Source organism: Zea mays, chromosome 2, assembly GCF_902167145.1.
Source record: "Zea mays cultivar B73 chromosome 2, Zm-B73-REFERENCE-NAM-5.0, whole genome shotgun sequence".
In the NCBI taxonomy this organism is placed as follows: Eukaryota; Viridiplantae; Streptophyta; class Magnoliopsida; order Poales; family Poaceae; genus Zea; species Zea mays.
Genome location: NC_050097.1, coordinates 17,077,006 through 17,102,344, shown reverse-complemented (window position 1 = coordinate 17,102,344; position 25,339 = coordinate 17,077,006). Strand labels below are relative to the sequence as shown.

The following is a 25,339-nucleotide window of genomic DNA, read 5'->3' as shown; positions in this document are numbered from 1 at the left end:
CTAACACAATTATGTTTTTTTATTTTACAAAAAATTATATATACATATGTACAATTTATATTCAATATTAAAAACACATGAGCATGATGTTCGACTAGTTAGATAGCTTCACCTAGTGTCTCCCGCCCTTCTTCCATCAGGGCGTGGGTTCGAACCCCACCTCTTGCACCTTTTTTTATATAACATTTTACGCCGATTTGCCGGCGTTTAGCCATCTATATGCGGAGGTGTGTGTTGATGAGATGAGCGTGCAACGGATTAATTTAAAATAGATGTGAGAGATTATTTGTAAAAAGATGACGCGGGACGACCGTTGAAACTGGTGCTTTAATATAGTATACATATAGATATGGCCTTTTCTTACATCTATATGGACCATTTCGTGGATGTGATTGCCTTTTTGTGCATCTATATGGGTCATTTCGTGGCTGACTTAAATAGGTCGTGCTCATGCCCGTGCATGGGCCGTAACCTCGACCCAAACCTAGCCTGATATATTGGCCCGTGCCGGCCCAACACTAAAATATTTTGGACCGTGTCGTCCCATACATGACCCATACTTTTTTTCCGTGCTTCGAACAAGCCCATCAGGTCAGGCCAAATATACACCTATAATTCAAACTTCACTCTATGAACAGTGCAAAACGATGTAAAACAGTGTTTTGGAGGATCATGTGGTTGAACTCATAAAAACAGTCTTAAAAGATAGATATAATGGAAACAGTCTTAAGGTAGATATAATGGATTACGATAGATACAAGTACATTCAAACAAGTCCTAAGCTCGTTCTTTTTGCTTAGTTTTATGTCCTCTTGCTGAGATAACTAGCCCGTTCAACATTTCTCTTAAGTTTGTTGTTTTGGCTTAGTTTTATGTCCTCTTGCTGAGATGACTAGCATGTTCAACATTTCTCTACATATATCGGCCAATGTGATATCATTAATTCATGATACGTCCATTGGGAAATCTAACTGCTGAAACTTGACGTGCAAAACTTTGCATCCCAACTAAAACACCTACAAGTCACCATCTAATAGGACTGGATTCCATGTTATATTGCAGAAACCAGCAGATTAAACAACTCCATAATCTAATGCGATAAACAAGATTGGCAACAAGGTATATACATAGTCCTTGACTATCAGCTATGTATAGTGAAGTTCTGAATCTCCCCAATTCAACACCATGCTAACCTAAAGCAAAGACCCATGCATGTTAATCTTCACTGCAAGAACATCATCTCGGTTTCTTTCATTCACTCAAACCATCAGCGCCCGGGCTAGGTTGTGCTGCTGGCTTCTTCACTGGCTCATCGTCTTCAGATTCTGACCAAGCTCGTCTCTTCCGTTCTATTGCAGATTGAGGATGACCCTGCAGCAGAAAGGAGTGTTTAAGGCAATTTGGCACTTGAATCGTCGAAAAGAGAAGTTGGCTGGTTGTTATAAGCATAAGAGGCAAGAGCTAAATCTGACAGGAATTTTGACTGCAAACCACTAGAAGTTGAAATTCAATTTTCCGAAGGTAAAAAAATGAACATATATGGTAAAATGTACATAGAAAATGTTGAATATAATTGTTTATGAAAAACAACACAGTCCTAACCATGTCATCTTCGGCATCAGAATCGTCAAGGCCAGCAGCCGCAAGAAGGTGATCTGGGGCTCTCTCTGAATTGTCAGCGCCATTATACCTCGCCAGGTCTGCATAGTCATCATCTGCTTCTGGTTCATCTTTGTACTCATCTTCCTCTTCCCCATACTGCATCTTTGTTTTTTGATCCTTCCTCCTAATTCCCTTCCTCCTCCGCTTTTTATTTCCCACCTCTTCATCTTCAGTCTTAGATCTATCTTTTCTCTTGCCAGGGGTGTTGCTGGATGTTTTCCATTGTTCCTGACAAAAAAACAGTACAAATCAGAACATACCATGTGCAATAATGCACATAGTCAACATATTTGCAGCACTACAAAAGAAAGGAAGGAAGCCTGAGCACATGACCTGCATGAAAAAGAATGATGCCAAGTTGGCAAGTAACAGTTCTTTTAGATATTTTAGTTGGTGGCTCATGTTATATTTTATACAAATTCCCCATTTTTTTTGGTAGCTCATTGCCATCATAAAACAATCTCTCTTCAGTATGTGGCATTAGAACTGCAGGTGGCAGATTTTTTTTTCGCTAAAGCATAATCTCCAGAACAGCATCAGCTTCACCAGCAAAAAAACTCAATGTTTCAGATCCTCCACTTCCACCATGAGGTCAAAGGGGGAAGGGGGTACTGTAAAAAGCCATGATAGTTGCATCACCACAAATGGATATCCTAGCTTCGAAATATCCAAGGTTAGTAATAACGATAAGGTGCAGAGATTGAACACCAGTTTACATCAGTGTTTTTAAATTGTTTCCTCTGGTTTAGACATGGATACATATAAAATACCTTCACACGCTGGAAGTGTTCCTCCTGTTGTTTTACTTGCTTGAGTTCATCCTCTTCCCTCCTCCTTTCTAACTGTTACATACAACACATTAATAACAGACTAAAATACTTTGACAAATAAGATCATTGAAGTTCATGCAAGAATTCAAGAAAGATATAGACCTGAAATTTTCTCTGCTCTTCTGCCCTTCGGCGAGCTTCCTCTGCCAAAGCAATCTGACGAGCAACTTCCATTTTTTGCTTATTCTGCTGTTCAGCTTGCTCAGCTGCATCACGATGAACCTTAGCAGCATCAAGTAAATGTTTACAGTACTCAACATGAGTTTCTATTTTCCTCTCATCAAAACCATGGGAGTGGTACGTTGATGCAACAGATAACAGACTGAAAACTCTAATGGCATTCTGAAGTTCAGTGACTGTGGCGCGAACCTACAAAAATGAAAATAGAAAGAGAATCATTGCATGGTGAATAAATTAAATAGATATAATCAAGAAAATTCTATGACAAGAGTATCAGAAGAAATCGCAAATTTGATGAAGGAACTATGAGGCTCTTCCTATTCCATTTATGTTGGATCAACTCCAAGAGGCTCTCTATATGGCTCTTCAAAAAAACATTTTAATGCAAATCCAATATAAGTCTGTAAATAAATTACATGAATCCGTGATCCAAACACAGGAAATATGCAGCAGTTTGTGTACTGTGGTGTATCCCATGTCACATTCAATATCATAGCATATAAAACTAAAGCATGGAGAAGTAGCTTTATCATAGTAATGTCCTATTCGGATGCAAGGCTGCATTCCAGCTTTTGATAAAAGAAATAGTACAGTTTTGTAAAATACTTTGGTTTTGGAAAACTACATGCTTGAAAGCAACAAATCTGATATTTTTGGAAACTACAGTAGATAAAACTGTAACATGTTCTGAATTTTAGAAACTCCACTCTAGACCTTTTTCTAAACCATGTTTTTACCCACCCAAGCTTTCAAAAACTACTACTCCCTCCGTCCCAAAAAGAGTGTCATTTTTGCTATGAATCTGGACAATGAAGCAAAAACGACAGTCTTTTTGGGACGGGGTATTTGTTAATACCATAGTTTCTAAAAACTAAGAGATCCAAACAGGCCCTATCAAGTCATGGTGTAGAGGTATTATTGCGAGCATTTCATAATAAATGAGGCAAGAGAAAAAGAGAAACAAGACTGACCTCATCAACTGTTTGTTTTGTCTTTTGCAGGGTTGAAGCTGAGAATTTCTGCATTGACACTCCTACATTAAACCGTAACAAGTAATTTGATGGAGCCAAATGTATAGCTCTAAGCAAAGTTTTCCTGCAGTCTTGCCATCGCTCAGCCTCATAGTGTGTCCGAGCAAGGTATAATAGGATGGTTGCATCTGTATTGTGGAAGAACTTCCGCAAACAATTTTGATACTACAAGAAAGAACAAGCAATGTCACCTTGCCTCGCTGTGTGTCTATGCATGAATTAGTAACTTCACCACAGCTCATGTATGAGCCAGGTTGATCCATACATCAGGCAGAGAGAGGGGGCAGGCAAGCAAGAGATTACCAATTTAACTGCTTGTTGAAAATGACCTTGAGCAAAATATGTATGAGCCAGATTTATCCATACATCAGGCATGTGTACAAATATACTTCCTGATGCAGCTTCATGCACCTAATTCATTTCAAATTGCTGATTTAATTAATCAAAGTTCATGTACAGCAGAAAATTAGAACAATGGACTTTATGCCCCTCTTCCTGACCTGTGTGAACAACTCCTTAGCGACATCCCATTTGGCCTTCTCAGCGTATAAGATTCCAATACCATTTGCAGCAAACATATTACTGCGGTGCTGCTTTAGTACTTGCTGGCAAATGTACAAGTGCAACTTCATTATAACAAAGCCATTAAGGGAAAGAAAGCAAGGAGAACTTTGCATATAGAACCCCATTGCAAAGTATAAAATAAAATGTACAGTACACTACAACTGTAAACACCTAGACTAACATCTATGTTGGACATGTCCAAACTGTTAGACTGTGTGTGGGCCGGCACCACTGTTGGGCTGCCGGTCCATTAGGGTTAGGGTTAAGTCTCCATATATATGTACTCCACTCCTCTTTGCAATATATCAACCACTACAATATTCTACATGGTATCATAGGACTAGGTTAGGGTTAGGGTTTCACCCAACCACCAACCACCTCTACAGCCGCCAGCCAACTGCCTAGGTCCAGTCGCCGCCCCGGGAGGCTCATCCCTCCCTCCCGGGGCGGCTCCCTTCCCAGCCGCCGGCCACCCCTCTGCTCTGGTCATCGGCTCCCTCCCCCCCTGCAGGGCGTCGTCACGCACACAGGCACCCATCCAGCTGTCGGCCTCCTCCCTCTAGCCATCGGTCCTCCTCGGCGCTGGCGCGCTTCCCCGGCTACGGCGTGACAGTCCAGCCCCACCGGCCACCCTGCCCCCTCTCCTTCCGTTGTCGACCGACCAACAGGCCGCTCCTGCGCTATGCAGCCCCGTCGTCGTGCTGCCCACCTCATCCCTGACTGCGTCGACGCCCAGCAGCGCCTCTTTTCTTCAAGCTTCTCTCGTTGTCGGCGTCAAACTCCAATGCCAGGTGCGGCACAGGCCCCTGCCCGGCTGGACCCACCCTGTCGCGCGCCTCCCTCCTTCATCGCCTTCGTCGGTTCTGTCGCTGCCGCGGCCTTCCCGATCGGATCCACGTTGTTGCGGCCATCCCGGCTAGATCATCCATCCCTTTGGCTGGATCCGTCGCTGTCGTGGCTTTCCCGACCGGATCCGCCGATACCCCCTCTTTTCTGCCGTGGTCGCGACCACCCTGACCGACGCAGACGCGTGTGCTGTCGCCGTCCTCCCTGGCGAGGCTCGTCGACAACCGATCGCGAAACGAAGCAAGAAGGCCTTGAGGTTGTTGCTGCTCTTTTGTTGTGTCGCCCTCGCCGTTCGTTGACGCTCGAACGTCGACCCCTCCCGAAGAACAGGCTTCTGATGCGTGTCTCCCGACCGCGACCACCTCAACTTCGACTACCTCGGCATCTAGGGGCTATCGTCTTCTTGGCGCGCACACTGGTATCTACTCCAGCCGCAACATTCGCACCGTCACGACTGCGGGGGGATTTCAACCCGTTAGCTCCTACCTTCGGTCTCTACTCCAGTCTCATCGTGTGTGGTGCCCCGTTGCGACTGCCGGGGATATTAGACTGTGTGTGTGAATGTGTGTGGGCCAGCACCACTGTTGGGCTGCCGGTCCATTAAGGTTAGGGTTAAGTCTCTATATATATGTACCCCACTCCTCTATGCAATATATCAACCACTACATTATTCTACACAAACCATCTCTCTCTAGCATTGATCCTAAATATCGAAAGGTACCATTCCTAGGCATTACTTAACATTCCAAACTAACATCTCCTTCCTCATGTGTATTAGTGTCAAAGTCATATCTCATATGTTCGGTTTTAGTTCTAGTGAGTCTAAAACCTTTGAACTCCATAGTCTCACGCCACAACTCTGGTTTCCTATTTACTCTTGTCCGACTTTCATCAACTAGCACTACATCACGGATATTCCCTTGTATGTCTCTTGTGACCTCATCCGTCACCTAGGCAAAAACGTAAGGGCTCAAAACTAACCCTTGATGTAATCATTCTAATCGAGAAGTCATCTATGTCTCCATTACTTGTTCGAACACTAGTCACAACATTGTTGTACATATCCTTAATGAGTCCAACATACTTTGTTGGAACTTTATATTTGTCCAAGCCCACCCCATAACATCTCGTAGTATTTTTTCATAAGCCTTATCCAAGTCAATGAAAACCACATGTAGATCGTTCTTGTACTCCCTATACTACTCAATCACTTGTCTTATTAAGAAAATAGCTTTCATGGTTGACCTTTTAGGCATGAAACCAAATTGGTCTATATAGATTCTCATTACTCCTCTCAAACGAGGTTTGATAACTCTCTCAAAGCTTCATACTATGGCTCATCAACTTAATTTCACAATAATTAGTACAACTTTGGATATCTCTCTTGTTCTTGTAGATCGATACCAATATAGTTCTCCACTCGTCAGGCAACTTGGCTAGCCTTACTATACCTATGTCTCCAGGGCATATTTATGCCTCAATTGGGATAACATCAAGGCACATCACATTACCCCTTCTCATTCTTTTCAATGCCTCTCTAACCTCATATTCTTGGTGACATCAAAAGAGTCGTCAAATTGAAAAGTTGTGTCTTGTGTACCCGTTCTCCCCATTGAACGATTTCTCAAAATACTACTGTCATCTATATCTGGTCTCATCCTCCGTTACCAAGATGTGCTATGTTTCATCCTTAATGCACTTAAACTTGGTTGAATCAAGTATTCAGATGCAAGATGAATCTTAGGGAGTATGACGAAAACTTCATAATAGGAAATGTGAAACCAATAATTTTAATTGGTATGAGTAATCCATTTTAATAGTATGAATATTGAATAACACATTGCTAAGAAAAATGTAAAACAACATACAGTCTGATAGAGTTCCATGGCTTTCTCCCTATGAGTAGCCTCAATCTTCGGGGCTTTTTTCTCAGGACGATTGGCAGCAAAGTAATTCCAGTTCCCCTTGAATAAAATTGAAAAACATTCATCAAAAAAAAAGAAAAAAAGATCAGTTGTAAAAAAAAGAAATATACATGACAAACGAGATAGATGTGAAATGTTGAAATCGTGCGTTGTATAAGTGCAGCATTTAATTCATGAATCGCCAAGTTTTCAATTCCACCACAGCACCACCTCATTATTATCTAGTGACTAGTGAGCAGAACCACCATAAAATGAGAGATGAGGACTGGCGCCAACTGATATGCTACCACTGTAATGTAGACCAAATTCTTATTCAGTTGGGTTTTTTTTGGGGTTGGGGGGGTACCCTTTCGGTCCTAATTAATAAAATATATGCAGCTCTCTGGCATGTTCGAGAAAAAATGGATTTAGTTTGAGAAAGCCTGAAGAAAATGAACAATCTTTACAAAGTTAAAAAAACCCTTGTTGGCCTCCCCGAAACAATATTTAGTAAACTGGTATGTCAGTTAGCAAAGTGGAACCTCGTTTACAGTGTGAACAAAAGAACTTGAGTGAAATTAGCTTATGTACCAATTGAAGCAAAGAGTAGGTATCTCCCTTGGTGGCCTCTTTTGCATTACGGAAATGCTCCTTTGCGGTAAGCCAGGCTTCATCGCTCTGGAGTTCAAGACTCCCAAGCATAGACAGTGCATTTGGGTTCTTCTCGTCTATCTTTAAAGCATCACCTATCTAAAACAAAAACAGTATTACTTTTCTCATTTAATAAAATGGAACAGAAGTAGTGATCATACCAGTTCAATGCTCAGTTGAACATTGTTTCTTTGTTTTGCAATAGCCGCTAACCTCAGATAGGCATCTATGTAGTCAGGGTACTGTTATTGACAAAACTGATTTAGAGCACAACGGAAAAGTCACAGGAGGTACTTTTCATTGCTGCACAGAAAACCCAGCAAGTAAAAACACAACGCTATAGGATATATTTTCGTAGTCCAATAGGAAGCCAGTGCCAACCACACTTTTTTGGAAGAAAAACACTGATAAACAATTAACAATTTCATTCATGGAACTATTAGCATATCTTTCATATAAAAAATGATTGGCAGGGCATGTACGATTAGCATAAGATGATGAATGAGTTAAAACTGCACTGGGGAGTTTTCACTTTCTGATAAGGGCATGGTTGCCCCTACTCGAAGACGCAAGTTCGTTTTTACCCCTGTTTTTTAAAGTTTGCATGTATTCCTCTCTCTTTTTTTTTAACGAACGGACAGTTTGCCCTTGTTCCGTCATCAGCACTCAACGGTGTTAACTCAGCCTGCAAAAAATGTTCGTACCATTGCACCATTGCCCCTCCTTTTATCAACTGTTACAAATTTTCCCCCACTTTGATATGAAAGTTTGAAATATAATTCTGACCATAAATTTTAATCAGTTATTTCAACATTGAATTTAAAAATATTTCGAAATTGGTGAAAATAAATTCAATTTTACATTAAATTTTAACAAATTGTTTGTTCATTTCAAAAAAGATGGTCATATGTGCAAACTTTAAAAAACAGGGGTAAAAACAAAGTTGCGTCCCTGAGTAGGGGCAACCATGCTACAGCCCCTTCTAATAATATCATCCATCATGAGCTTTCAGTCACTATTCAATAAGGTTATATGTTGCATAAACATGAGCAGTATATGTTGCATAGGGTTGTGAGTTCTTGTAAGCATTGGTGTAGCATAATAGAGAAGCTAGTAAGAACAAGAGCAGGAGTACCTTGAAAATTATAAAACGGTAAAAGATGCTTGCTCTGACAGAATCATGGAGTTCTTCCAGTAATCTTGCATAATTAAACAGTGTGGTTACTTTATTTGAATGTAATTCAAGAGGTACACCTTCAAGTTGGTGAAAGAAGCTCTGATCCTTGTTCTGGACACTCCAGTTGATCATAGAACTGCCTACTTTCCCGTCCATAATTGAAACCCAAAGACCATCACCTAGTGCTTCCTTAAAACTCTGTTCTGCCATCTGAAAGTGTAATTTAAGGGTAGTGACCGGTATAAATGATAGTTCGTAATATTGTGCAGTAATTGTAAGCAAACCTCAAACTCTCCCTTCTCAAAATGAAGAAGTCCAATTCCATTGAGCAACTCAACAGGGACAGCCTCCCCAGCCTTCTTGAGGAGATTTCGAGCCTGTGAACTACTAGTTAAGACTTTTATATTTCAAGGATAAGGATGAATGAGAACAGGGTGTGCAGTGGACCCAAAAAAAGGCAAGCAGTGAGCAACTTCTTCAGTCTTCAGTATTTACAAGATATGAAGCTAAAACGATCAAGTATAATGCAACAAATAAATAAAAATGACAAGAAGAGCATAACCTGGTCGACTAAGACAAACACCAGCCCATGCAACTACTATGTACATGGTTCATCATGACGACGCACACAAAACTTTGAGCAACAATGTCAAGCATATGATGCAGCACAATGGGAAAAGTGAGCTTCAAGGAGCAGAGTTATTTTTACGCCATGTTTGAGACGGGGGAGCAGAGAGAAAGAAGACAGTAATACTATTAAGTTGCATGCACCAACCAGTCCAATCCAAAAGCTTAAGCTGATAGGAAGAGACGAGCAATTCCCTTATATTATATTCCAACAATCCCCCTCACATCGAGGCTCTCTTGGCTCTCAGACATGTAATAGGAGTGAGTAACAATTCTTTTATTTAATTGCGCTAACCAGGATTCGAACTCGAGATCTCTGGCTTTGATACCATATTAAGTTGTATGCAGTATGCACCAACCAATCCGACCCAAAAGCTTAAGCTGATAGGAAGAGATGTGCAGTTCACTTATATTATATTCCAACAGATACCCTCATGCAGAAAGCACAAAAATGAATTTACAATTTTGCAGTCTAGCAGTTATTTATGCCTTAAGTCAAACAGTTTTGGAGGGCAACACAACGCTCAAAGCTAACTTTTCATGATTAGTTCTGCTGAATCACGTGCGTCCTTCGATAGAAAAATGGGGGGAATCATAGAAATTTATACAGAACTGACTGAAAAGCTTACTGTCTTCAAGTATTCCATAGCAGCAGCCCAGTCAGATTCTACCAACAATTCACCAAGCTCCACAAATGCCTGCAAAATAATCTCATTAAAATAGGTTATATGCAAACATGAAATAATGGATCAGTAAAGTTAATGTGTGGCCTCAAAACGGAGAGTAAGAATGCAACTAGGAGTCTAGGACTAAACACAAACAGGAAGTAATTTGAATAGACATCATACTCATAATCTGATATTGAACAGCTTCCACACTTTGTTTTATTCATTTTTTGGTTAATCACTCTGAAACTATCGTCCAGTAACTTCATAATACATGACACAGTAGTAAGTCCCAAAAATGTAGTACTGTGACACATAAATTAGTCAAAAGAAAAAACAGCTAAACAACAAATGTCCTTTTTTGCAATTATGAAGCCTGGTATGGGTGTCTTATCCTTTTCTAAAACAAATATAGCAGACGTGCGAGAAACTATGAAGATAAAGAATGTTTCTCATTATAGATTAATAATTAAGGTAACAATAGAAAATCTGTATACCAATCAAAACTACACATTAGGGCAAATGTAGTGTGTTCCTTTCATGGACCAAATACAGAACAAATCGACAACAAAAAAACTGATTGTAAGACGCTAGCATTCCAAGTTTTCAATCAACTTCATCCTAGATCAGCATCTTCATTGTTCCAAATCATCAGCATTCAAAGATCCAGAGATGGACCAAAACTCAGTGTTCAAAAATATATATTTTTTGCCATGTTCATATGGAGTAATTTATGTTCAGATTGAGCATTTGAAAATTTCATCAGTACATTCATCCTGGAAAGCAGTTGTACTATTTATGTATTGACATGTTAGAAACAAATTAGTGGCAGAATTATATTTTGGGACTATGTTACAGCACTTTTTTTGACCCGAATACATGAAGCCATGAAAGTAATGGTTGAGGGGAGGGGGAAGCAAGTACCTGATGATCTTTTGGGTCAATACGGGTAACTTTCTTGAAGGTTTCTATAGCTTTTTCAGTTTCCCCAGATTTTGCATGTATGTGACCAATAGCCTAGAAGAAACATAAAAATCATTTCACAAATACAACGTTATGTTGCAAATAGATGAACTGAGAATAAGTGTTTGATTAGATATATGTCTTACCTTCAAACTTTCACAATTTTCAGGGTGCACCTCCAAAACTTTCTCAAAGCTACCTAATGAACTTTTGAAGTCTCCAAATTTTAACTGAATTTGACCAAGTCCTGGTTCAGATCAAATTGTGTTATAAATATCAACTTAATATACAGTGGAATGCTCCAAATGACCAAACATGCTAATCTAGGTTGCATGCATCATGTGCAAACCTAAGGAAGAAGACTGAAAAGGAAATTAGAACTATTAATTTTGGATGTCATATATAGGTAGTTTATGATCAAGCTGGTGTGGAAGCCATTCAATTTTTACTTGATAACACACAAAATGTGCAACATAAGCCCATAACAAAATGACACTCACATGAACTAATTGACTGATATTATAATGTGCTTAATGTTTCGTTGGCTTAGTGCTATGAGGTCCAGCATAGAGAGGCACGCTATGCATGTCCTCTAGTTCAATGTTGATTGTGGACTTCTATTATGGGCATAAACTAACCTGACTCGCACCTCGAGGACATATGTAACGATCCTACTGATTAACTATAAGTAATTATCTAGTTAGCATATACTTTTTGAATGAAAAAACTTCATTTTTTTCCTTCTATACCCAGAATAATATATACAAAGAACGAAATAACTTCCATTCAGTCGTGGTTCAAGTATAAAGCCATGGAACTTAGCTACTGAGAGATTACTACTGAACAACGTTCAGTACTGCAGTGCATTATATTCTGTAGTTTGCAATCAGTATTTCGGTGTTGACTACTAGGTGTAGAATTTTTCTGCATCAAATGTAGGGTTAAACCTAGTGGATACTGGTCACCTTATGATGATCATATGCTCAGAGAGAAGAATCAAGGCAAGGTTCTTAAGGCGTTAAGGCGAGATGTGGCGAGCCACCACCATCCCCTCCAATCACCTAGGTGGTGCCCTAGGCAATCATAAGGCGAGGCAAGGCGACGACATATGTATTATAAGAAACTTCAAAGCAGCAGCATGAAAGAAAAAAGAAAAGGAAAAACCAAAGAAGGATACGACACTAAGAAAGACTCAGCCCACCAGCCAGACCATGGCCCTGTTTGTTTCGGCTTCTGGCAGCTTCTGGCCACCAAAAGCTGTTGCGGACTGCCAAACACTCAGCTTTTCAGACAGCTTTTATAAAATTCGTTGGGGCAAAAATCATCCAAAATCAACATAAACACATAATCGGTTGAGTCGTTGTAATAGTAGGAATCCGTCACTTTATAGATCCTGAGCCCTATAAACAACTTTATCTTCCTCCAGACGTAATCGTAATGATACTCAGATTCTCTCCACAGCCAGATTCTCCCCACGGTCAGATTTTCAGAAAAGCTGGTCAGAAAAAAGCTGAACCAAACAGGCCCCTGTCAAGGGCGGTATTGCCCAAGGTAGGAGGACCTCGGCTACGTAGATCGTAGCCTTGACCCGTGGTTGCCGGCAGGGTTATGCCCCCACGCCGAGCTACCCGTCGACAGGAGAAGTTCTCCTGGTCGCCGGTTTAGAGAAGAGAGGAAGAGACTTGATAGGTAATTCTTGATTTATTCCCAAGTGCCACCCTACATGGCTATATATAGCCGGCGGCTTACACAATTGGAGAAGGTTCTCCTTGATTGAAGATCTAATCAAAATAGGAAGGATACTAATCAGCTAGCTACTTTCTCTCCTAGCCAATCTCCTTCTATGTTTGCTGCATGCACAATCAATCAGGCGGTGGCCTTCTATGTTTGCTGCATGCGCAATCAATCAGATGGCTACTTTCCATCCTAGCCACTCACCTGCTGCGCATGTGCCTTTGCTGCCTGCTCAGCTCGGCGCACATCGCGGGCTCTCCTACGCCTGGCGTATGTGTGGCCGTACATGACATCTCTCCGCTCCTCAAGAAGCAGCTCGTCCTAGAGCTGAAAGGTTGGGAATTTGTCAGTGAAAGTGTCCATGTCCTCCCAAGTCGCAGATGCAGGCGACTGATCTTTCCAATGCACCAGCACCTGGCGTACACCGCGGTTGAGCCGGGTTCGGATGGCCCTAGCTGGCTCCAAGGTGACTGCCCCATGGTGAAGTGGGGGTAGTGGCGGTGTAACCTGCGGTGGTGTGCCGTGATACTTTTTGAGGACGCCCACATGAAACACGTCGTGGATGCGAGCGCGGGCTGGAAGCTCGAGGCGGACAGCGACCTCGTTGATGAGTTCCAGCACACGGTAGGGCCCATAGAACCGGGGCTTCAGCTTGCCGGTGGAGTCAGTGGCGAGGGAGGCAGGGGAGCGGTGTCGGAGACGGAGCAGCACCCATTCGCCCACCTGATACGTGACGGCGCGGTGTCCCTGGTCATAATACTTCTTCTGGACAGCCTGTGCCTGTTCCAGCCGATGGCGGACATCAGCGAGGAACTCTTCGCGCTCCTCCATGGTTCTAGCCACCGCCGCAACACGTGTGTCCCCCGGTTCATAGGACCGGATGGACGGAGGCTCACGCCCGTAGACGATCTTGAAAGGCGTGTCGCGGAGAGAGCTCTGGTAGGCGGTGTTGAAGACGTACTCTGCCCATGGGAGCCATTGGAGCCACTGGCGAGGCCGATCGCTCGTTAGGCACCGCAGGTACATGATGATTACCCTGTTCGCCGACTCGGACTGGTCGTCCGACTGAGGGTGGAAAGCCGACGTCATGTGGAGACTGGTCCCCATCAACCGCATGATCTCCTTCCAGAACTTGGAGGTGAACACGACGTCGTGGTCCGACACCAAGGACTGCGGCACCCCATGAAGGCGTACAATCTCTGCGAAGAATGCCTGAGCCACGGACTCTGCTGAGTAGGGGTGTGCCAGTGGAATAAAGTGGCAGTACTTGCTGAATCTGTCCACCACCGTCAAGATGACGGACTTGCCGCGCACTCGGGGCAGGGCTTCGACGAAGTCCAGCGCCACATCCGTCCAGACTCCCTGCGGAATTGGTAGGGGAAGGAGGAGTCCGGCCGGGTGTAGGTGCTCTGACTTTTGGCGCTGGCAGGTAGGGCACTCCCGGACATAATCTTGGACCACCTGCTTCATGTTAGGGAAATGGAAGTCACGTCGAAGGCGGTGTAGCGTGCGCTGGACCCCTTCGTGGCCCTCGGCATGCACAGCTGCGAGCAGTTCACGGAGCAGCGGTGAAGAAGGGGGTAGGTAGAGCCGGCCCGCGTACTGGACCAGCCCGTCCACCACCTCCCACGGCGCGCGCTTGGTGCCAGCCTGCACCTCATCACGAATGGCAGTGAGTGCTGGATCGGTGAGCTGTGCCTGACGAAGACGGTCCAGGACGTCGAAACGCGGTGCCGAGAGGGCCAGCAGCGCCCCATCGTCCGGCGTGTCGCGGCGGGAGAGGGCATCCGCCACCACATTGGTTGACCCCGGCTTATATTCGACGGAGAAATCGAAGCCCAGGAGCTTGCCGACCCAATGATGCTGCGGAAGCGTCGCGAGCCGCTGGTCCAGCAGGTACTTGAGGCTGTAGTGGTCGGTTTTGACGATGAACCGGCGTCCCCAAAGGTACGGCCTCCAGTGTCGAACCGCTAGGACGAGGCCGATGAGCTCACGTTCGTAAGCCGCCAGCGCTTGATGACGGGGTGCGACAGCCCGGCTGAAGAACGCGATGGGGTGGCCCCCCTGGACCATCACCGCGCCAAAACCGTGGGACGATGCGTCGCACTCAACGACGAATGGCTTGGAGAAGTCCGGCATGGTGAGGACGGGGGCCGAGGTGACCGCGTCCTTGAGGGCGACAAACGCCTCCGCGGCTCCTGCGCTCCAAGAGAATCCATCCTTCTTCAACAAGGTCGTCAATGGCGCTGCCACGGTACCGTAGTGGTGGACGAACTTCCGGTAATAGCCCGTCAGTCCGAGGAAACCCCGTACCGCCCGTGCGGATCGCGGCGTGGGCCAGTCCCGGATGGCCTGAACTTTGGCCGGATCCATGGCGACGCCCGCCTCGGAGATGACGTGGCCAAGGTAGCCGACCTTCGTCGCGCCGAACGCACACTTGGTGCGTTTTAGGAACAGCTGGTGGCGTTGGAGCTCCTCGAGGACGGCGCGGAGGTGTCGAAGGTGTTCTCCCCAGCTCTTACTGTAGATCAAAATGTCGTCAAAGAACACAAGAACAAACCGACGAAGAAACGGTCGCAGCACGTCATTGATCAAAGCCTGGAACGTCGCTGGGGCGTTGCACAGCCCGAATGGCATCACCAGGAACTCGTAGAGGTCGTCGTGGGTGCGGAAGGCCGTCATGTGGACGTCCCCCGGGCGCATCCGGACCTGGTGGTAGCCCGAGCGTAGGTCGAGCTTGGTGAAGAACTTCGCGCCGTGGAGTTCGTCCAGCAACTCGTCCACCACCGGGATCGGAAACGCATCCTTGACGGTGAGCGCGTTCAGCGCCCTGTAGTCGACGCAGAACCGCCAGGAGCCGTCCGGCTTCTTGACGAGAAGTACTGGTGAGGAAAATGCCGAGTCGCTGCGTCGGACAATGCCTTGCTCGATCATGGAGGCGCACTGCCGCTCGAGCTCGTCTTTGTGTGCCGCCGGGTATCGGTACGGGCGGACCGCCACCGGCAGCGCTCCCGGTTTGAGGATGATGCGGTGGTCACGGGAGCGCTTGGGTGGAAGACCGCGTGGCTCGGTGAAGACGTGGCCGAGGGAGTGAAGGAGGGCGTCGAGGAGGGGCTCCTGGGCTGGCTGGAGCTGTAGTGTCGGCGTCGGTGGCGCCGTGACTGCGCGGACGGCCGGCTTGACCGAAGATGTGAGGTCGGTCCAGCAGACAGCGCGTCCCTCGCGCTGGAACTGCATAGTCCGCGCGGCGACGTCCCAGACGATGGGCCCGAGGGTTCCCAACCACTGCGTGCCGAGGACGAGGTCGAAACCTGCCAAGGGCATGACGAAGAGGTCGACGTGGAACGTGTCGCCCTGCACCCTGATCGGCGCGTCGCGGATGACCCCCGGGCACGTGACGCGCTCGCCGTTAGCCACGGTGGCGGTGAGCCTTGGGCGCGGTTGGATGTGCATCCCGGAGCGATACGCTGCACGCTCGCCGATGAAGTTGTGCGTGGATCCCGTGTCGAGGAGGGCGACCAGCACGGCGGTCCCGAGGAACGCTCGGACCTGTAGCGTGTCGAAGGTTGGCACTCCGGCCACGGCATGTAGGGAGTAGATGGGGCCCTCCTCCGCTAGGACAGCATCGCCCGCGGCGTCGACTACCATCTCCAGTTCAATGCCTTCAACGTAGAAGAGGCGGCGACAGGTGCGATTGTGGCCGCGGGAGTACTGCTCATCGCAGTTGAAGCACAACCCGAGCCGACGACGTTCCTGCTGTTCTTCCACGGAGAGACGACGGCCCGGTTGCCGCTCGCGTGCGGCTGGCGCAGCACCCGCCGGTGGTGCCGGTAGCGCAAGGAGTGGGGGCGCCAGCTGAGGTTTAATGGCGGCCGGTAGAGCGCGATGCGCCGGCTTGGCCGGGGCTGCCGCCATCTTGTCGAGCTCCATCAGCTCCACTTGCCGAGCGAGGCTCATGGCCACGGTCAGCGTCTCCGGGTTGTGAAGCCGGACGGCGTGGCTGAGGGGTGGAAGCAGACCTCCTGTGAAGAGCTGGACTCGTTGGGCTTCGTCGAGCCGCCCAGCGCGGAAGAGGAGGCTCTGGAAGCGGTTGGAGTATTCCTCCACCGTCCCCGTGCGTCGGCACTCCGTCAGCTCGAAGAGGGGCGCCGAGCGCAGCGCTGGTCCGAATCGTAGATCAATGAGATCTTTGAAACGTCCCCACGACGGCGTGCCTTCGTCCTCCTGAAGTTGCATGAACCATTCCTGGGCGACGTCTTCGAGGTTGTATGACGCCATCCCGACGCGCTCCTCGGCCATGGTACGCTGCTGACGAAAATATGGCTCACATTTGTTGAGGAAGAGGCGCGGGTCAGACTTCCCGTCAAAACGGGGAAAATCCCACTTCTGGAACCGGGGGGCCGATCCGGTTCACGAGGAGGCTCCAAGCGATTGCCGCCACCAACGCCAGATGACGATGATGCCTTGTCCTTCAAGGAAGCCATCTCGATCTTCATCTCCTTGATCTCCATCTTGAGCTCCGAATGCCAGGATTTCATCATCTCCATGAGGTCGGCCATGGAGGGCTCCGACATGGTGTTGGAGTGACCGGTGGAAGTGGTGGAGGCTGAGGGCGAGGGTGGGGTTGAGGGCTGTTTAGTGGCTGCGGTGGTGGAAGTTGATGGTTGTGAAGAAGACGAGGATCGTCGGCTTCGTGATACCAGGTTGTCAAGGGCGGTATTGCCCAAGGTAGGAGGACCTCGGCTACGTAGATCGTAGCCTTGACCCGTGGTTGCCGGCAGGGTTATGCCCCCACGCCGAGCTACCCGTCGACAGGAGAAGTTCTCCTGGTCGCCGGTTTAGAGAAGAGAGGAAGAGACTTGATAGGTAATTCTTGATTTATTCCCAAGTGCCACCCTACATGGCTATATATAGCCGACGGCTTACACAATTGGAGAAGGTTCTCCTTGATTGAAGATCTAATCAAAATAGGAAGGATACTAATCAGCTAGCTACTTTCTCTCCTAGCCAATCTCCTTCTATGTTTGCTGCATGCACAATCAATCAGGCGGTGGCCTTCTATGTTTGCTGCATGCGCAATCAATCAGATGGCTACTTTCCATCCTAGCCACTCACCTGCTGCGCATGTGCCTTTGCTGCCTGCTCAGCTCGGCGCACATCGCGGGCTCTCCTACGCCTGGCGTATGTGTGGCCGTACATGACAGCCCCATATATCCTTCCTGGCATGTTCTGTGACCTATCAGTTATTCTGTTACCCGTGAACCTCCCCAAATCATTGGACAGCATTCCAGCGCCTCTGCCGCTGCCCCTCTCTGTGCAACTCTTGACTCTGTCCCTCCCTCTCCCGTTCTCCATATGTGCCCCCTCTTCCCCTCCACTTCCTCACTGCTGGTGCCACCCTCTTCTAGTTGTTGACTGCTGCTGCCACTCCCAGATGTCCGATGTCTGTGATGGACATAGCGTCTGGAGCCGATGAGGATGGGAGCAGAGACAAGTGATTGGCCTCCCCAGACCTCCAGTACTTGCTCACTCTCTTCTGCCTCCCCTCATTTTGCTGATCTTTTGTCATGGCGACGGGGACACCAGGTTTCTTTAGCGCCTGGACACTTAGGTGACGCCTTAAAAACCTTGAATTAAGGTGATGGTCGGATGGATATTATGGAATTTAAAGAATAGAACAATTTAATCAAGTTATTTAGCAAAAATATCTCATTATTACTCCTGCTAAAAAAGGATCCAATGCATGTAAATCAGAACATTACAAGCAGTAGGGATAAGTACAATGAGAGCAGCTTAGATATTAAATTGTATCGTGATATCTGATTCTGATACAAAAATGTGGGCATGCATAAATGCTGAGGAATTATTAAGTAAAACAATGCTAAACAAAATTGAATAGATAAAGCATGTGCACATGAAACTATACCAATATATGGTAACACAAAGTCTTGTGGTTTACTGATTTCATTAACAGATGCCATGTAATATCGTCCAGCAGTCTCAATGTCCCCCTGCATTTTATTAAAATACCAAATATATGCATAAATAAATGTGGTTGCCTATTTTTAACAAAGGAATCCAAAATGCTAACATAAACAAGGAAAAGGACCGCTATTAGTTTTATATGTACATGGAAAGAGTATATTACCTTACTGTGGTATGATCTGGCTAAGTTGTAGTAAGCATGTGATTTCAGTAGTCCATGGTTGCTTGAAGAAAGAGCCGTCTCAGTCAATTGTTCAACAACAAAATGTTGGCCGGTAAAGAAATAATGATTCGCAAGGTGGTTGAGTGCCAATGTATAATAAGGATAGATTTCAAATGCTTTTTTCATTTTCTCCATTCCCCGCCGAATCCCACCAGCTATGGGCAAGTTGAAACACTCAAATTAGATAGAGGAGGAAACAGGCAACTTTAAGATTTTAACCTCACACCTCTGCAGAGAATTTACCTTCATTTGTTTGCAAGTCCATGATTGCCAGTGCTACTAGAGCATCAACATTCTGAGGGTCCAACTGTAAAGTTTAAGTTACATTGGTTAAGGAAATGTATTTATCATAGATACAAATTTTCTGCCCAGTGAAAGAAATAATGCTGACCTCTAAAACTCGCTGAAAAGCTTGACGAGCTTTTTCCACTTGTCCAAGTTTGTATCGGCAAAAGGCTATACCAAGCCTTACAGCAGCAGGACAATTGCAATAGACCCGAAGAGCTTTCTAAGAAGTGTACAAAGTCAACAGGGGATTTTGTCAGGATGTCACAAACATGAATCATTGTAAGTTAAGCAGTTGTTATTATATATCGAACCTTGTAGAGATCTAATGAGTTCCTGTAATGCTCCAATGATTTTTTGTGTTGCTGCTCTGCTTCGCCCATCAAAAAGTAAACAGAGGCCTGTGACAGCAAATTTGAAAATTAAATTAGAATTTTACAAATAAAAATTATCAATAAATAATGGTATATTTATTATGTTGTCCAGAAAATTAAAAAAATGAAAGCTTGTGTTTATCTAAATCTATATTCTGCCCAGAACACAAGTTTGTAACTTGGTATCACTGAATCAGCAGCAAACATTAGTCTGTAGCAGCACACAACGTTCAGTCAAAATAGAGTGTAGGTTTTTTATCATAACAGATATTTGGTTACTTAGAAACCCTGCTTATTTAAGAACCGATACAAATCTAATTTTCTGTTAATCTGTTGCAATAATGTAGGTTCTATTGTTTGGAGCTCCACACAATTAAGGAGAAACGTGGTTCCCTGGGATCAAACAAGAAATAAGAAATAAAAAGATCCCCCTCTTGTTTTTCTTCTCAAGAACTGGCCCAGAGCATTCCATTAATTAAATCCTGCTTGAACCCATCATCCAAGCAAGTTATGCACTTATGCCATCATCTTACACATGTTAAAGAGTCAATTAAAGGATAAAAGACAAGACACAGCTAGTTGTAGTGAAACAGGAACCATGGAGCAGACAATGACAAGGGTGTGAAACCAAAATGTTGAACAGCTCTTAAATGTTAAGATATGATTAAATTATTGTAGAAACACATAACATGGTGACACTTCCACTGGCTCGAATCATAACCAAGAAAGCCAAAACTACATGCATCGGTGTTTACAATAGACTCCACATGAAAAACAGTTTGAAAGTGTACATATTTCATTACTTATTGCCTCATGGGACCATCTAAACAACCTAAAAATCACCTGACCAAGTAGAGCTGGAAAATTGTTCTCATCTTCATCCAACACAATCTTGAACGAGTCAGACGCCATTTGCAACTCACCCTTGGCAATACAGAGTTGACCTACAGGAACAATTGGCATATGAGCATACTGAAAGCTCCAATCCTGTTAAAGTACAGCATAAATAATAATCCAAAATGCAGTGTGTGTGTGTGTATGATGAAAAAAGGCATTGGATTGGGTATTCCTTACCTAAGCAGCAGGGCATACATGCTCGAAGGAAGATAGTAGACAAAATGAGTAACCTAAATAAAAACACCTCCAGCACAAAGTACTACCTCCATTCAAAATTGTAAGTCATTTTATTTTGTCCTAAGTCAAAATTCTCTAGCTTTGGCACAGTTCATAGGGAAAAATGCACCATCAAGTATATTCATTCAGTTCATATTGTAGATGTTAATATGTTTTTCCTACAAACTTAATCAAACCTGGCATGTTTGACTTTATACAGAGCTAAAAACGACTTGCAATTTGGAACGAGCAACGAAGAGAGAGTGTTATGCGGAAGGATTAATAATGTGATTCAAATGACCTTGTTGGCCTTCATTTGTACTACATTGGAAAGTGGTGTGTCACCCATATATTTGTATCAATGGTTTGATAGAATTTATTGAGCAAGGGCAAGAAAGAGTGCCTTGAAATTCTGGGATGGCATGTGCTTTGAGAGAAGTTAAGAAGGCTAAAATGACATCAATTCTGAATCAGAAAAGTAACACTACTACATTAGTTTCTCTCAAAAATAATAATGATATCAGACAACATCAGAATAAGAATAGCTGTTGAATCACATTAAGAATGCACTGTTGTGTGACAACTACTCGTTGCAGCGAATTTGAACTACAAAAGGACTCTCCTGCGATTTCGAGAAAATGGAACTACAAAAGGACATTTCCTATTTTCCCCCATGTGCATCCAATGTAATGGTCATTCATCCTACAACCACATGACAATGTGTACAGGAAAGCTATAATAAACCAATACATATGTAAGAGGTTTAAATAAAATGTTAAAAGACGGTGGAACCTCTTCCAATCCATGTAGAAGGTTCAGTTTCATCTATCCTTGATGCCCTATTATAGTATTGAGTTGCATCTTTAAAATGTGATTCCTTCTGTGGTGCTCTATCAACCTTTCCCAAGAAAGTATGGAAAGCACCCAAAGCAGTAAGGATTGCTATCCGTTCATACTTCACATCAGCATAATACTCGTCAATTTCTGCAGAAACAAGATTCAGATAAAAGGATCAAATTCATTCAGGAATAGAGGTAGAGAGGAAATCAAATATGATTTTGTTTAAAAATAAAAACTACTTCCAGCGTCAAAGAAAAACTAACCAGGGCCAGATCCTTCCTCCAGAATCTGACGGAACTGCTCTATCTTTCCTTGCTTGAAGTATTCTCTCTGTGCGCAAGTAAGATAAACAAGAAAGAAAAATTGCAACTGAAATTTTTTGATTTCTTGACATTTGAAAGAAGGCACAACTGTAGGTACAAGATTCAGCTCATGACCAGCCATGCAATTATCAGAGGCAGGATATATGAAAATAACACCAAGAGAAACCACAACGATGTTGCTACAGAGTATACATCATTACATGCAATTATCAGTTGGAGATGTGGAGTTTGGCTGGAGCTAGGGATCTCTCCCTCCTTACTGCTCCATTCCTGGCCTCCAACTGTAGTCTGCTGCATTAGCTTTGATGTTGAATGTTCTTATTTATTGTTTTTTCGGCCTCCATGAGTTGGTTGGCCACAGACTTTTTTATGGTCTATTTTAGACCATATCTTATTCTTAATATATATATATATATATATATATGATGCATAGCTCTCCTACGCTTTTGAAAAGAAACATATATTAACAATTCAATAGCAATCATCAAGATCGACCTAATCCTTCCAAACCAACACAGAAGCACAACTTAAACAAGACCCTACCCTAGAAGCTTCAGTTAAATTCGTGGCAAGGAGCAAGGATGGGAAGGGCAGGCTTGGTCCAGCGAGAGCTGTCTCACTGGTCACCAGGTCACGGGTTCGAGACATACTCATTTGCGGGAGACTTGCATCAGTTTATCCCTTCCTAGACTCCTAGACTGCTGGTTTAGGGTTTAGGTCTCTCTTAAGCAAGGATAGACGACCACACGATACCGCATACCCACAGCAAAAAAAAAACGCACAAATCCGAACAATCGCAAGAAACATTGGTGATTCCTTGGGGTTGTGATATAAAACTAAGATAGACGGGGAAGGGAAACGTACGGCGATGATGAGCCAGAGGTGAAGAGGGGCCTGTTCGGCTTTGAGGATGTCGAGGATATCGGATGCGTCGTGCGGAAGCTGGTCCAGCGCCACCTGCACCTCCTCCTCTGTCCCCTGCACCGGGATGTACACGCTCGTCATCTTCCCGGTGCTTCTCACTCCCCTTCACCGCTGGGGGGCAGAAGCCCTTGGCAATTGGGTGTTCGACTTTTTAAGCCCTTAGCAATTGGAGGAAACAGGCGGCGGCTAGCGGTCGACAGGGCAGGTGGAGATGCAGAGGAGCATCGCCGTCCCAGTCTCGCACGCGATCGCCGCAGCTTGACTCAATGGCGGATCTAAAGACCGGACAAAGTGGGGGGCGATCTTGAAGGATGATGCTGGATTTGCATCAACCCTGGGATGCTGGAGGTGCCGCCACGCAAGCCGCAGGCTGCCAGTGCCTTAGTCGGCGCAGAGATTGATGATAACCGGAGGTGTGGAGGGTGCCGCCGCCGCCGGTGGCTGAAACACGAGTCCTGCCGGAGAGGAACGAGCGATACGGGGAGATGCGAATACGCGGCTGATAGCCGGGTGGGCTAGGCCTTTTTAGCGTCACGAATGGGCTGCTTATGGGCTCACATTCCATAGGTAGATCTGGCCAGCAAAAACCTCGGCTGGAATTTTGGGCCTCAGTGGGGCGGCCGTTATTTCTTATGAAAATATTAAAATAGATATTATGAACTGAGCTGATATGAGAAAAAATTATAGATATTATGAACTGAGCTGATATGAGAAAAAATTATAGATATTATGAACTGTAGCAGCATCAGCTTAATCATTTTTATTTTTATTTTTAAATTTTACTGTGAACAGTACAATCTATATTACAAAATAATGTTTCACACGATTATATACATGGTCTTATGAAGACGGACTAATAATAACGACTCCAAGAGTGGTGAATAAGTTGTATGTTTAAATCTTACCTAGTAACTAGCCATCTGTTTCTAAACAAACTCTTAATACGAGTAGATACAAGTCAAATCATTTTGAATAGTAAGTTGAGATCGAGGCTTAGTGGATCGATGCACTTGAATTATATACAATTGTTTCATATGACAAATATATAACATGACTCTAAATTGTTTGAAATTGTCGTAGAATCGGTAGATGTTGGATTTAATACATAAGAGTAAAACTCCATTGGGAAGTTGATCAAAGTCAGCCAAACATCTTAACTTCAGAGTTACAAACTCTATAAAATTTTAAAAGACACATTGCAAATTTTGAGAGTATGTTTGTAGCTGCTCCTTGGAGTATTAGAGCTGAGGTCTTTATGGTGGAACGGAGTCATATCATACACCTCCTAAATTTGAGTTTAAGATGACTATTGTTAAAGCGATAAAAGCTAAAGTAACTATTATTATACAAACCATTAAGGTTTTTTATTGCAGCACTCAAAAAAATTTTGCTCCACTAACACTAGTACAGAGCATCTAAAATCTAAAATTTCCGAAATATTCACTTATGTGTTGTAAGAAACAATTGCAACTAACCCTTGACTATATATTATTTTTAGTTGAGTCTATGAAATTGTTGTTTATTTAGCTAAGGGTATTCTCAATGGGAATTATATAGTAACTCCCTTCCCAACATGATCACATCATCGAAAGTGCTATAAAACTAAGACTAAAACAATGTCCCTCAGTGCAAAATTTCACTTCGTTGTCTCATGGGCTAGCATACCAATTAAAAGTTGTAACTAAATGGCCAGTAAATATTAGTAAAATATATGAAGATGAAATAAATCACTCTCGACAGAGGCGGATTTAAGCCCATGTCAACCTGACCATGGCCCGAGCGAACCCAGAACTTTATGACCTATGTACGTCTATTAGATGCTAGCCCAACTAAGCTAAAAGAATAGAAGAGGAAGTGTCTTATATTTATCGTTTTGTCGGGCACCCACCCTCATCCTCTCGTCCACGATTTTGCCCTAGCCACCACCGCCCTCACCCCCCCCCCCCCCCCCCCCGCTTGGCTGCTCTCTGTCCCGGTGCCCCCTCACCTGCTCGACCACTCCCTGTCCTGTCGCCTTTAGATGCAGTTCTCCTAGGCCCTAGGCCACGTCATCCACAGCGACCCTGCTCCCCCTCCCTCCCATGCTCGGACGCTCCCCACCTCAACGCATCCGAACACGGTTCCACCTCGACGCCCTCTCCCTCACTTTGGCGCTACCCAACCTCCCTCGCGACCCTACTCCTCGGATGTGACCATCCGAACAAGGCGACATGGCACCTAGCTTGGTTCTCTGAAGACAAGAACGAGAAGTTGTTGCGAACGTCGCAGTGCTACCTATCGATGACGTCTGAGCCCATCGCCCACGTGTTGTTCGTGTTGACGTCACAGGTGGCTTTCCACGGTGACTGATCGCTAATAGTGTCCACCTCCATTTGGCGATGAGGTGTGCGTGTCGTACAAGGTGGTCATCCCATTACGAAAGGTGAAGGTGATGTTGC

The 25,339-nt window shown here is 44.8% G+C and overlaps 1 protein-coding gene across 2 annotated transcripts; it reads right to left on the bottom strand.

Annotated features, from left to right (window-relative positions):
* Nucleotides 1-919: 919 nt before the first annotated feature.
* On the bottom strand, nt 920-23,399 carry LOC103646054 (protein CTR9 homolog). Of its 2 annotated transcripts, none has more exons than XM_008670782.3 (24): nt 22,842-23,399; nt 21,918-21,984; nt 21,607-21,798; nt 20,545-20,645; nt 19,642-19,728; nt 19,434-19,550; nt 19,286-19,349; nt 18,983-19,197; nt 18,761-18,845; nt 11,247-11,347; nt 11,062-11,154; nt 10,102-10,170; nt 9,130-9,222; nt 8,804-9,055; nt 7,830-7,910; nt 7,609-7,767; nt 6,982-7,077; nt 4,204-4,308; nt 4,007-4,114; nt 3,644-3,868; nt 2,595-2,861; nt 2,433-2,504; nt 1,603-1,890; nt 920-1,371 (listed from the first exon to the last, which is right to left on the bottom strand). In XM_008670782.3, exons 1-24 carry the CDS (start codon nt 22,980-22,982, stop codon nt 1,252-1,254), a joined length of 3,198 nt encoding a protein of 1,065 aa, XP_008669004.1. In that variant the 5' UTR covers nt 22,983-23,399; the 3' UTR covers nt 920-1,251. The 2 variants fall into 2 exon arrangements, with proteins under 2 accessions (XP_008669004.1, XP_035821095.1); XM_035965202.1 differs by lacking the exon at nt 22,842-23,399 and adding an exon at nt 22,178-22,258.
* Nucleotides 23,400-25,339: the final 1,940 nt, after the last annotated feature.

Bases quoted from the DNA above. Each gene is read 5' to 3' on its own strand.
- LOC103646054 (XM_008670782.3), bottom strand. From the start codon at position 22,982: ATGACGAGCGTGTACATCCCGGTGCAGGGGACAGAGGAGGAGGTGCAG. The intron at 19,729-20,544 runs GTGATTTTTAGG...TTGCTGTCACAG, and splicing joins TTCCAGCTCTACTTGGTCAG to GCCTCTGTTTACTTTTTGAT. The intron at 18,846-18,982 runs GTAATATACTCT...AATAAAATGCAG, and splicing joins CCAGATCATACCACAGTAAG to GGGGACATTGAGACTGCTGG.